The 13,715-nt window shown below is 36.5% G+C and overlaps 1 protein-coding gene across 1 annotated transcript in view; it reads left to right on the forward strand.

Annotated features, from left to right (window-relative positions):
* The first annotated feature begins 1,342 nt into the window (after positions 1–1,342).
* LOC140163935 (5-hydroxytryptamine receptor 1B-like) overlaps positions 1,343–13,715 on the forward strand; it is a 28,529-nt gene continuing 16,156 nt past the window's right edge. Inside the window, exons 1-2 of the mRNA XM_072187237.1 lie at positions 1,343–1,543; positions 7,745–7,944. Of these exons, the coding sequence (XP_072043338.1) occupies positions 1,424–1,543; positions 7,745–7,944 (320 nt within the window). The 5' untranslated portion in view covers positions 1,343–1,423. The remainder of the gene's footprint in view (positions 1,544–7,744; positions 7,945–13,715) is intronic.

The following is a 13,715-nucleotide window of genomic DNA, read 5'->3' on the forward strand; positions in this document are numbered from 1 at the left end:
TGATCCATAAGCCATATTTGTTTTTATCTTTGTGTTGTATAACCAAGAACCAATATTTCGTCGTATTCAAAGTGGATACGGGCCTTCGGACAATGTATCAGAGACAGTCAAGCTTTCAGCCCAATTCGTTCAGACTTCATCAAGACAGATTCTTTGGATTAATACTGTCTTGTTATTATATACTGGAAATGGATTTGAATAGGGCCATGCTAAATAGAATGACTTAACTGCTGCTTTTTAAGCAGGTTGAATGCTGTGACGAATAAAATAATAAAGTCGGTTGGCGTGCGTTCTTCAGTTTTTGGAATGTGTTGACAGTATTTCCTCATTGTGGCTCACCCCTACAGCAGGTTCTTACGGATTCTGTTCTTTAGGATCTGGTTCAACAGATTACCATTGGACAATTCGTTAACCACAAATCCTCTTGATCTATGATCGTCTATTTACATCATACATGTGACTCATCACGTGATGTAAAAGAGATTGTCCTTCGTCTCTGTTTATAGTAAACTTACACGACGATTACAATATTCCTTTTGGACTTCGAATTGTGTATTTGAAATGTGAAATTACGTTTGAACACACTCATATAAACACAATAGCGATACTTGTTGACAAGGAAAGATATTATTATTCACAATTAAGACTTGTTCCACCGGGATCACCAACAATGAGTTAAGTGGCCTGATGCCCTCAGGGTTTGACGTAGTGCTCATCACTGATACGCCAACGTGTGCGTATTTATATTAAGAACAAAATTGCACAGAGAAATCAACGTGTTGACTATTAAAAATACATCCAGCAATTGTGTTTTAAAAGAGAATTTTTAAATTAGAAACATCCAATAAACCATATAGATAACACGCTCTATACGGAGACACAGAAAAATGCAGGAGATATCGGACTTTCGAAATTGCAGTGACGGCGTCATCGTTGATCCTTCTCCTGTTGTACTGGCAATCTGGGGAACTATTCTCTCCATTTTAACGGTCATTGCAATCCTTTGCAATGGCGTCGTTATTGGGACTTTACTGCGGACTTGGAACACAGCAGGTACCAAACCTGGGAATCTACTCGCCTTTGTCTTAGCATGTTGCGATCTGCTCCATTCAATCATCAATACAGTGTTCATCCTGGCTGTTGCAGCAACTCCGTGCGTACACCCAATTGTGGTGAAAATCCAGTTTGGTCTGCTGGTACTTCTTGGTGGCGGATCCAACATGAGTCTCTGTGTGATATCATTAAATCGATATTACGTTGTTGCTAAACCAAGTACAAATGATAAAACATCAAGGCTACGAGTGAAGAAGTTTCTCATCCTCGCATGGGGATTGGTGTTCTGTTCCGCTTTTCTTTGCATGGTTTTGTTTGATGTGGGTAGAATGCACTCCGATCTCCTTCCAAGATACCGACAGGTGTGAGCATGATGGTAGCGCTTTGTCTCTTGGTTATCCTACCTATTTTAATCATGACGGTCACTTATCTTCGACTCTTTCGACTGGTCAAGATGAGGTGTCAACCTGCTGCTATTGGAGCAAGATCGGTAGGTTTTCAGAATTTGTTCACTTATATTAGATTTTAATATTTTTTGTATCTGCCAGAGTGTGTGTTGTGCGGTGGTTATGTGGGGGTATTGTGGCGGCGTGAGGGTGTGTGCTGGGTAGTTGTTGGAATTGGGATGTTATTATATGGTATTCCAAGAGATGGAAAAACTACATTACTTTGTGATATTGCTTGTCCTTGAAACCTTGACGTTAACTGTTATTAATATTATTCTGGTTTGTTTTGGATATTTATATATTAGTCATTTGTGTGTATGGGGTGGGTAGGGATGGAAGGGGTGTTTTAGTTTTGTTTTTCGTGATACAAAATAATTTTATCTACGGTACTACAGTACTTTAGAATGTGCCTGTGTTCATTTGTGTGGTACAGTGTCTGGCAAAATGTCTGGGTGACTGGATGTTTGGGTAGCGTGGTGTGTGTGCTGAATGGGTGTTAGGGTTGGGTGTGTTGTCTGGTAGCGTCTGGGTTGGCTAGTTAGGATGTTTGGGCAGGGTGAGTGTCACTGCTGGTTGGGTAGGTGTGTATCGTGTGGTAGTGTCTGGGTTGGCTAGGTGGTGATGTTTGGGCAGCGTGAGTGTGTACTGATTGGGTGTTAGGGTTGGGTGTGTATCGTGTGGTAGTGTCTGGGTTTGATAGGTGGGGATGTTTGGGCAGCGTGAGTGTCATTGCTGGCTGGGTGATGGGGTTGGTTGGGTGCGTATCGACTGGTAGTGTCTGGGGTGGCTATGGAAGTTTGAACATCGTGAAGTGTGTGCTGATTGGGTTGTGTATTTTGTTGATAGGCTACAAGATCATAATAGTGACTCTATGATATTCCAACAGATGGAAAAACTACATTACTTTATGATATTAGATGCATATGTCCTTGAAATATTGAACGTGGGTAGTTTTTGTATGTGGGATGTGGGGTTTGTACGTTCCGTGACACAAAATAATGATATATATAGATCGAACAAATACAGTATTTTGTGATGTTCCTAGTAAATTTAGCCTTTTATACGTCAAGAAAACAATACAAAGCGACAAGTCCAGAAGCATGGCACATATCAAAAGTACAGTTTCTGATATTTAAAGAAGATCACGTGATATATTGAGCTATGTATAAGCAATCTGGTAATTCTTTAAATCGCTCCAATGTTTTATTAAGCCACGTAACCGGATACAAACAGAATTCGCAATAAAAATGTTCTCGTTTTTTACATGGATGCATCAAGGGGACGATGTTCGTATGACATTGCATGTAAGTTTGAAGATATTCCATATCCTTTTTTCAAAATTGTCTAGTCACTTTAAAATGTAGCTATTTTTATTTTATTTTGTACATTTGCTATTATATAAAGAAGCTGAAAGGCTGCAATAGCCATTGACTTAAAGACAAATACCACATTGAAATTCACAAAGCATTTGAATTGTCCTTGTAACTGTCGGCGCGTTCAGGAAATTCAACAAACTAGGAAATACCGATTTGAACAACATCGCACAAAATGTGTTCAACTCCATCGAGCATGTGTTTACCTTTACTGCCTGGCTTAAGTAGCAGCCATTTGTATGACATATTAAAGTAACTACTGGGAAATGTTAAAGAACTTCTGTCTTTGAAAGAAATAAGAAATATATATTTAGAAAGCTTCTTTGAATATGTTTCTGTAATAATTTATATTAAAATGTAAAAGCACTCAACAAACGATCTCGCACATGTGGACTGTAACAAGACTGATGACGCATGGGTCTGGAAGTATAAGCGTCATGTGTTTGTATATTTGATTGTTTGTTTGGTTGTATGAGACATAAGCAATACATGATGATGGAGATGATTTGATTATGAATTACTTATTGTCCCGGAAAGCACAACCCATACCTTCCCTCTTACCTAGACTTCCTTCTCCACTCATCTATATTACCTCGTATTCCCCTATTCCCTCTCCTCCTCTCCCCAGTGTCTCCTCTCCATTTCGCTTCTCCCCCTACACTCGATATCACCTCTCCCCTACACACTATTCCACTCCACTCTCGAGCTCTACTCTCCCCCTTCATTCCCGTCCCTATTCCGACCCTCTCCCCCCTCTGTTTCTTTTTGTCTCTCCCCTACCTCCCCACCCATACACACCCCATCTCTCCTCTAATTTCTTTCGAGCAATGCATAACTTAAATAAATGTCAACTAGTATATATATTGGAAGTAATATAGCTTCGATCGATCCTCATGCATGCGATATGCATATGAATAGACATTGGAGTGTCTAATCTTTGTACATGTAATCTCGGTGGAAATATTTCGATGGCCTGTATTTTTTCATTGGGAAATGACCCTAGGATTATTCGGCGATCTAAACCACGCTTTCAAATGTAGATTGGGTTGTACGACTTTTCTACTCGTGAATTTTACACCGCGAAATTTAAAAACTTCTTTTGACAGGTAACTTCAAACCTAGTATTCTGCGGTCACATAATTATGTAACAAACTGAAATGAAAACCGAAACTGCTTTCTACAGGTTTTAAGTTTCTAACAAAGGGCAGAGACAAAGGTATCGGTAATGACGTCAGTCAAGAGCTTAGGCAGGATAATAGGAAACCAAAAGCAATCCTGAACCCCATGACTTGAAACGACCGATTGAAGGCTTTTGGGCATTTTTATACATAAAAATATTGCTTAATCGGCGTTACATGCCAAAGAACTTAAGGTCGGTTGGTTGGTCGTTATTTTCAGCTGTCTTTTGACTATAAAAGGAATCAATGTCTCGACTGTGCATGTGTTTTATAAAGAATGATACACACAATATGGACTGCACCATCACAAAAAGTACACACAATTTACAAATGCAAAGAAATCACACCATGTGCATATTTTTCTTCAGAATATTACTCAAATAAAAATATCTTATTGCGTTATGATTAAAAAAAAATTTCTCTTGAAAAGTAATAAAAATGTTTAGGTTGCGGGTTTTTATGGTCGGTCGGATTACGCCAATCAAACCATTTTTTACGCCTTATATGACTTTCCTCAACGGTCCGACTGACAGGCATGAGCTATTTTAGCGCACACGTAGACCGCGTTATTTGTTTGGAAATTGAGCGTATTGAGTGAAGTTCAACAATATTTTCTTTCGAAATCAGACTCAAATGCTATGTGACAATGAAGTCACCATACAATATACTTAATATACGTGCCTTTCATATTGTCACATTGATTCATTGGTTCATGTATTCATTGGTTTTCATAGCGGTGTCTAATGTTTGTTTATGAACAATAAACGTATAGGAGATAAAGTACATAATCAGCGCTTTAAGAAAAATCCTTTTATATGACATGACAAAACTCTTTTCATTTCTGAATAATAGTTTCTCGAAATAAATGTATACTTAAGGGATCCAAAAGAGCGTTTATTGCGTTTCGACAGTATTTTTTGTGGGACATGAGAACACCTCAGACCTATCAAATTGCATTCTGAATACGAAGCATGTCTTTCTGATATCAAATAATTTTCATTTTTTTAAAATCACAATATAACACAAATTTTATGACAAATTATAAAAATTTGATATTTTTCAAATTGTTGATATATAACATTCCTCGAAGTAAATTATATAAATCTAATGATATATTCTTAAAGTGTATGTAGCAGGAGGAAAAGCCGACGGTCAATTGAAAATTTTGACCTTTCATATTGAAGATATGAATTTTTTCCCAAAAAAAGACCTAATTGTTTTTGGTGTTTTGGGAAAAAAATCCATATCTTCAATACGAAAGGTCAAAATTTTCAATTGATCGTCGGCTTTTCATCCCACCTACATGCACTTTAAGTATAAATCATCAGATTTATAAAGTTTACTTCAAGTACTGTTAAATATCAAAATATCAATTTTAATGATTTGCCATAAAATGTGTATTAAATTGCGAATTTCAAAAATCAAAATTATTTGATACCAGAATGACATTCTTCGTATTCAGAATGCAATTCGATATGTCTGATGTGCTCTAATGTCCCACAATAAATACTGTCCAAACGTTCATACCCCAGCCCTTAATACTATACGCTTTAAGGGTAGACTAGGTGTTGTTGGTCGAAGCAGGTTTTCATTATCTAATACTGTATTATTGAAAATAACACTTTGATGATTTGTAAAAGTTCATTCTACATATCATATGCTTTGGAAACTTCGGCTTGATTTATTGTTGTTAATGAGTTATGTACGTTTTACAAAAGTGTTGTTGTTTCAGCCCTCTTTACAACATAAATCAAGAACCTACAAAAGTATATATGTGATCTTTGAATTTTTCTACACACTCGAAAAAGATCAATGCAATTTTTAACCTTAATGAAGACTATTACGAGTCGTACTTGACTCAAGGCCAAAATCATATTTTACCCGAACTCACACGAATGCACAACACAAATACACTGTTTGATTAAGCTAACAAATTCTAAGTCTTTAATTGAAAGCAAGTTATGATTGGTGCAATATATGACAACAAATGCACATACACAATAATCAATTATAATCACTCTTTAACTATTTAGTACTTAGCCAGCATTCTTCTTCTTGGTGATCATAAAGAGTTCTTGCAATGTTCTGTACGGCTGATGTATATCCTTATTCTCTTGCCCTGCGAAAATCAGCGAAGTCTTTTTTACACTTGCATTGATAAATATCCTTGCGAATAAAATCCTCACACAAACATGGCATTGCGTTCTCCAAACCGTTATCTCATTGCGCTGCTTTCTCCAAACTTAACTCCTTGCGCTGCTTTCTCCAAAACTGGTGCTATTTCCACCTTTCACACAATATCTCCAGGAAGCAGGATTGCGATGCAGTTGTCCCCACTTATATTGACAGTTGTGTTGGATCAAAAACTATAGATCATCACATTTAGATAATATATGCATAAACCAGACTTCAGCAAGTCGATAGCAAGATTCCTTTTTTGGAAGATGTACGTTCTTTGACGTATTCTAGATCTTCTCCGACAACACTGGCAAGCAGTAGTACATTAACTACAAAATATACTTCTGGTTTGCAATTTCCTTTCTTTGAAAGAATTGGACTGTAAGCGTATTAGCTATAGCTAGCCCAGATCAACACTATCAACTGTGAATAATAATAAAGGCTATTGCAGCCTGTCAGATCTGTATCCAGATGATAATAATTGTAACCTTTTCCATAAAGTCCGACACAATTAGCAGTAGACCCTCTGTCTTACTTTGGTCCATTTTCGTAGCTCCAAAATAATAACCATAATTTCAGCATGTCGTTGAGGACAAAACAATTGCCGTGTGGGCAAACAACGGTATCCGCACTTGACAAGATCCATCTACATAATCTTCACCGCTCAAAGGCTGAACTTGTAGCACTGTAGGAATCCTCCATGACCACACTTTGTAATACTCTCTGAGAATCCAGAATAACTGGTTAACATTAAATACTCTCTCTTTGAGAGCTATAGCTACATCCATTCACATTACAATCATATCGATACAGGTTTGCCAAGAATTACTACCAACATGATGTTTTGTAGCAAATATTGGAATGTCCCAATGTTCTAATAATATACATTCACCTTTAACATTACATCACTTCCTGTGGGTTTTTCCAACAATGCCATTTCACTTTACAGTCTCAGGGATTTCCCCCTTCCTTGACATGAATAGTCTTGATTAATGATGTTGTTATTACAATCATAGGGGGTTTCCAGAAAAGTCATAATAAACAAACAATGATTATAAAGGTAACTTTCCCTATTTCATGACATAGGATTATACAGGGTACATCATAAGACCTATCTATAGACGAATCCAATTTCACGCATTCTTAACCTGAATGGCAGTCATGTAGCTGGGTCCCTATCGGGTCCATACCACCTGAAATGTGAAATGAAGAGGTCTTGGCGGGGATTTTAAACTGCATTCCATCACCCGTGCTATACGTAGATAAAAGAATGATGAAAGTGCACAACACACTACCATATAAAATCAATTTTTAAGCGGCTTTAATTCACCCAATTGGGTAGTCACAACACCAGTTTGGTGCGTAGGGGACTATAATGGCTGAATGAATTCTGACCATCACCTGGCTGGTTGGAATCGTCTAATAATAGTTGACCGAACACAACACTCTTTGCGAAAAAAAACTGGTCTTTATTTTGCAATGAAAAACTTATATTTCTGCTTACTGTTATTTTCAGGGTCATTGTGGTGCAACTGAAATGTCCAACGCTACTGGTTCTCAACAGACAGGGGGTGCCCATCCCAATGGCCGAGTCGGGCCAAGTGGGTCAACTGCACCCCAATCTAATGGAGACGGCAAAGCTATTGTACCTGATGCACCGAGTGTGTTTGGAGCAACTACGGCACCAAACAAAATATTGGTGCGACAACAAAGACTGTAAGTTTCTTTCTTTCTTTCTTTAAATGAAAACAAACAAGCAACAAAAATTAAATTAAATAGTAGCCCACCTATTAGTCTTGCCAGCAAGACTTCAGTCTTTATCATAAACATAATGACATCTACGGACCTGAAGTCTTGCAGCGGTTCATAGGGATGCACTGTACGTTTAAGAAATCCAAACTTCAAGCATCAAGAAATATACCCTGCATTTGTCAGTTTTACCTCAGGGATGTTGTAGACCCTCTCTACACAGTGCAGAAACATCACAAGGAGAATGCTGCTCAATATGATAAATCCAAATCATGAAAATAAAGCAATTTTGCAATATTTTGACCACTTTTGCACTAAGTAAATTACTCCATGAAGATTGCAGGTTTTGCCAACTCAGGGAATGTTGAACCCACCCAAAAGATAAGATCAATGTAGATCAATTATCTCAACTTTGGTACGTTAGTATAGTACAATGGGATTAAAATCATCCATGCAGGCCAAAACTGTCCTTGAGAGAGTTCCGCGGCTACATCCTTGGAGCCCAAAATGAGCCCACATATTGTGATGTTTCTTATTTGTGGAACAGATATCAATAGAGTGCACTGTAACCATAGAGTCTATGGTTACAGTTACTGGAACTAGCCCACCTTTAGGCAAACAATTTAAATAAGCAGCAACAACAACGACTATGGTAGATATATTATACCATGTACAATATTGGGCACCCGGGTTTAGGAAAAACAACACTAGTTTGTGGTGTTGTACATGTACATTATTAATTGGGTACCCAGGTATGGGGAAACAGACTAGTTTGTGCCTTACGTTGTACAGGTATAGGAAAAACAACACTCTATATTATGGTGTCTCAATCAAAATAGGCCCTGTGTGGATTGGGTGACTTAACTTAAAAAATCGGCAGTAAAATTAAAAGTCTCTTTTAAAAATTTAAAAATATTCAAAACCCATTAGTTGTCTTCATTCAAATGGTACCAAAATCATCCAAATCCGTTCACGTGTCACTGAGATAATTGGGATTGTACAAATAAACTCATATATTTACTTATCGAAATAAATCTAGGATCGTCTTAAAGTGGTTCTTAAGCTGTCCTGTATGTGGAACCTTTGATTCCATAAATAGAAGAAAATGGTTCTGGAAATGTTAGAAAGAACCATTTTAGACCTGAAAGTGTTCTGGAAAGAAAGGACCATTTGGAAGTTCTTTCGATTTTCAAGTACCGTTTTCTCTTAAGGGTTCTACATGGACAGTCAAGAACCTTTTTCTAAGAGTGTATAAATGATTTTCAACGCTGAATAATTTCGGGCCCTTGTTTTCTTATTGTCTGACTAATAAAAATATTATCATAACACAAGGGGTTTAACCGCGAGCTGTAAACCTCGGACACCCCCCATCTCCACCCCCAATTAGAAGCTGGTATCCAATTCTTCGTATCTTATTACATCTAGAAAAATTGTGTATCTTGCATTATCTAAGGAAAGCCTTGTTTTAGAATATTTTATATTAAAGCAGAGGGATAATAGATGCTCATAGTACTGAACTATCGTCGCACAGTGTCAACACCCTGTAATATAAATATTTTTTCCATACAGCTCAATACTCCGTTGAAATCAATATTCTATTATTGACACAGATAAAGAAAGTTTACACATGCATTGTGTTATAGGACTTGCACCGGGAACTTAAGGGGTGGGGTATGAACGTTTGGGCAGTATTTATTGTGGGACATTAGAGCACATCAGACATATCGAATTGCATTCTGAACACGAAGAATATCCTTCTGATATCAAATAATTTTGATTTTTTGAAATTCGCAATGTACTACACATTTTATGGCAAATGATTAAAAATTGATATTTTTGATATTTAACAGTAGGCCTACTCGAAGTAAATTTTATAAATCTGATGATTTATACTTAAAGTGTATGTAGGTGTGATGAAAAGCCGACGATCAATTGAACATTTTGACCTTTCGTATTGAAGATATCGATTTTTATTCCCAAAAGACCAAAAAAATTAGGTCTTTTTGGGAAAAAAATCCATATCTTCAATATGAAAGGTCAAAATTTTCAATTGATCGTCGGCTTTTCCTCCCAGATACATACACTTTAAGAATATGTCATTAGATTTATACAATTTACTTTGAGGACTGCTATATATCAAAAAAGTGAAAAAATATCAATTTTAATAATTTGTCATAAAATTTGTGTTATATCGTGAATTTCAAAAAATGAAAATTATTTGATATCAGAAAGACATTCTTCGTATTCAGAATGAAATTCGATATGTCTGATGTGCTCTCATGTCCCACAAAAAATACTGTCGAAACGTTCAAAACGCTCATTCCAGATCCCTTAACTGAATGGGCTAAACATGTTCCTTTATACCTATAAAGTAGAATTGTAATTCTCAAAATTAAATATATCACAATTTTTACATTTGGATTTCAAAATCTTTACTTTTAAAATGCAGTAAAAGATATCCACAGCAAGCTGCAAGGCCCCGCTAATTAGTGTACTGCTTTTCGAATGAGTGTACTGGAAACAAAAACCCTAGTTTTACCTGAAAACAAATCGATTTTCTTGTAATAGAAACATCATATGGGGTACTAGAGCATGCACAAATCGTAATAATGTGTAGAATATAGAAACTCTGTGTGTATCTCATATCATACTGCAGTTACTGTCCGTTTTCCTATACACAATACACAGTGCTCTTTCCCATTGACGCGTGACCTTTACAAATAGCCCTACGTTAACAGTATGGGGATATGACTAGTTAACGTCGCTGTGTGAAAAATAACCGGCCAATATTAAAAGTACTCTTCTAAAGTTCTAGAAAATATAGTTTTTAACATGTCCTAAATTTTTAGCTAATTTAGATGTTTGGAAATATTCGTACTTTGGTGTTTTAGTTAATGTTATAGGTAATAGTACATTGCCTAGTTAACGTCGCTGTGTGAAAAATAACCGGCCAATATTAAAAGTACTCTTCTAAAATTCTAGACAATATAGTTTTGTAACATGTCCTAAATTTTTAGCTAATTTAGGTGTTTGGAGAGGGTCGTACTTTTGTGTTTTAGGAAGGACATGTAAACGACAGATAACACCAAAAATATGAAGAAATTATTTCCAAACCGTGTTAAGTCAAAAATCATTATGTTGCTCATTTTCAAGAATGCTGGTTTACAAAAAGCACGACATTGTCTGATTTCGTGAACAAAGCCACACATAACATTGTTTCCTTTCGTTTCCTTTATAATCGGTTACTCAACTGAAGCTATGAATACCAGCTTTATTGCGATATCGCACATGAAAACAGTCACTTGTGCACAACCAGAGAAGATCCGATTTAATCAGTTGAGCTGTTTCAATGAGTGTTATCTTGGTTTAATAGCTTTTAATGGGGTTAAGTCCTGCAAAGGTCGAGATGAATTCTACTGCAGACATGACTGCATCATGTATGATAGTCATGGTATGCTTAGCCTGAGTCGCTTGGCCTATCTCGAACAAAATCACGATGCGTAGCTGTTGAAAAACGAGAGGAGTGGCTGTACTATCACGGCAATTTTTGACACGAAGATATAGGGATGATGACGATGTGCGTCGTCAAACGACAGTATGCCTAAATTAATACACGTATATCAATTCACAAAAGTTAGTCCAATTTATAACAACTATCACTGAATGCTTGTATTTATTACATCAAAAGATGCATTGTCGGAGATACCGACTCTAACGCTGGTAGCTCAATAGAATGCAATCAAATGCGTAATAAATGGGTACTATATGATATACTATATAGCTTATACTGTTTGTTATTAAGTTAATTTGCGTGCAGATAGACTTTAGGGTTCAGTTATGACGTACAGATTGCATTAAGCGAATTTAAAGGAGGATAGTCTGATCACATCACATGCTATATTATCCACCGTGGATGAATGACCGTGACCCCAATTCCAGTTTTCATCATTCTCATATGATATGAAGCTATATGAATGAGAGCCACAAAATGTACACTCTCAGATAAAAGGTTTAGGCTTTTACCTGCAGTTTGGGTTTTAAGGAAATGGAAGAACTCCAAAATGGCACAGGGAGCTTGGCTAGTGGTCAGAATTCTTAAGCCACCAGGTACCCTGTCTACCCTTAAAGAACCGTTAATAAAGAACGCTTCAAAAGAAATAGATTCTATAGTAAGAAAATGGTTATAGAATTAAAATATTTGCTATGGTCTGCATATGACTTGTAATGTTGGAACCACCACTACGCTTTCCTCGTCTGCAATGCTGCCAATAGCGCATATCATTTCCAATCAAAAGACATATGAAACCCATACCTATGGGTGTATCAGCGCTAATAAATGCGTAAATTCGTTCAAAACCATTCATATTTCGTTTCAAGGTAGAAACTCTTAATTACATTATGGGAGAACCGAAACCAATTTTAAAAAAAAGCTCCCGTTACTTTAGATCAATCAATAGGTTCTTGCGTTCTGAACAAAACGCTTTATTGCTCTTATCATTTTCAACGATTTCTATTGTTCAAGAGCGTTACCATCAAACGGAAATAAAAATTGAAGTCGAATGGTTATTGTTTTATTAAAATTTTTGAAATTCTATTCAACACTTCACAACCTTTTAATTTTACATCTATGCTGATATTTTCTCGAAGCGCGACGGAAGTAAAAAGAATACTTTATCTTTATGGATGCAATAAAATGTATAATGTAACGCCATTGTCAATTATTTATTATGTTGTGTTGCTATGGATACAGTGACATATACATAACTGATCATATCGGTCTTTACGCAGTAAGATTATTTATTTATTAAGGCATTATAATAGTATAATACCATAATTTCAATAATATGAACGAAATTCTAAACTAATTGTGTGTGACGGAGTGACGTGTAGTCCATGCGTATAGCTATACAGGGTGGTCCCAAAAGAACTTTACCCAATATGAAAGGTTAATTTCTCGGAGTAATGGAGCAGCTTTTCCCAATGTTGTCACATATTCGAAATATATTATCTTTCTAAGAATACGTGGAGAAAAAATGAGAGAAAAAGAAGCTAAAGTAACAAAATGGCAGTAGTTTTATACGCCAGTGGGTCAGTGTGTAGGCCTACCTTTTTCAGCACATATTCTTAGAAAGATATAGGCCTATATATTTCGAATGTGTAACAATATTGGGAATAGCTGCTCGAAACTCTGAGATATTAAGCTATCAAATTGAGTAAAGTTCTTTTTGGATCACCCTGTATTATAACAGTATCTGGAAACTCACCATTAATTTTTCCGATGCAGTGGCGGATCCAGGAATTTGGGAAAGGGGCACACTGTTATTGTGGCCAAGCGCCATTGCGTCGCGCGACGCAGTGGGTGTCTCAGCATATGCCATTATTGGAAACTTGCTGAAAATAAAGGTCTAATTGAAGACATTTCGGGGACCAGTTTTACATAATTGTTGTTTATGTCAATGTTTGTACGGGAAACAAAAAGCTGACTTGACCAACTTGATAAATTGTAGTCACTTGAACTCACACCTACTCATATTAATAACATTTTCATTTCGCGCGAATCTCACTATACTCGTACATGTATTGCAGCTCCTCACTTCAAACATTCATGAAAAATCCACGGGCATGGTTTATTGATGTGAAATACAAAAAGATAATCTGTTCTTAACATTCATTAAACACCTTGGGCAAGCATCCAAATCAATTGGAAAGCTATTAATATTATATCAATGCGCAAATAT

Source organism: Amphiura filiformis, chromosome 11 (assembly GCF_039555335.1).
Source record: "Amphiura filiformis chromosome 11, Afil_fr2py, whole genome shotgun sequence".
NCBI classification, from domain to species: Eukaryota; Metazoa; Echinodermata; class Ophiuroidea; order Amphilepidida; family Amphiuridae; genus Amphiura; species Amphiura filiformis.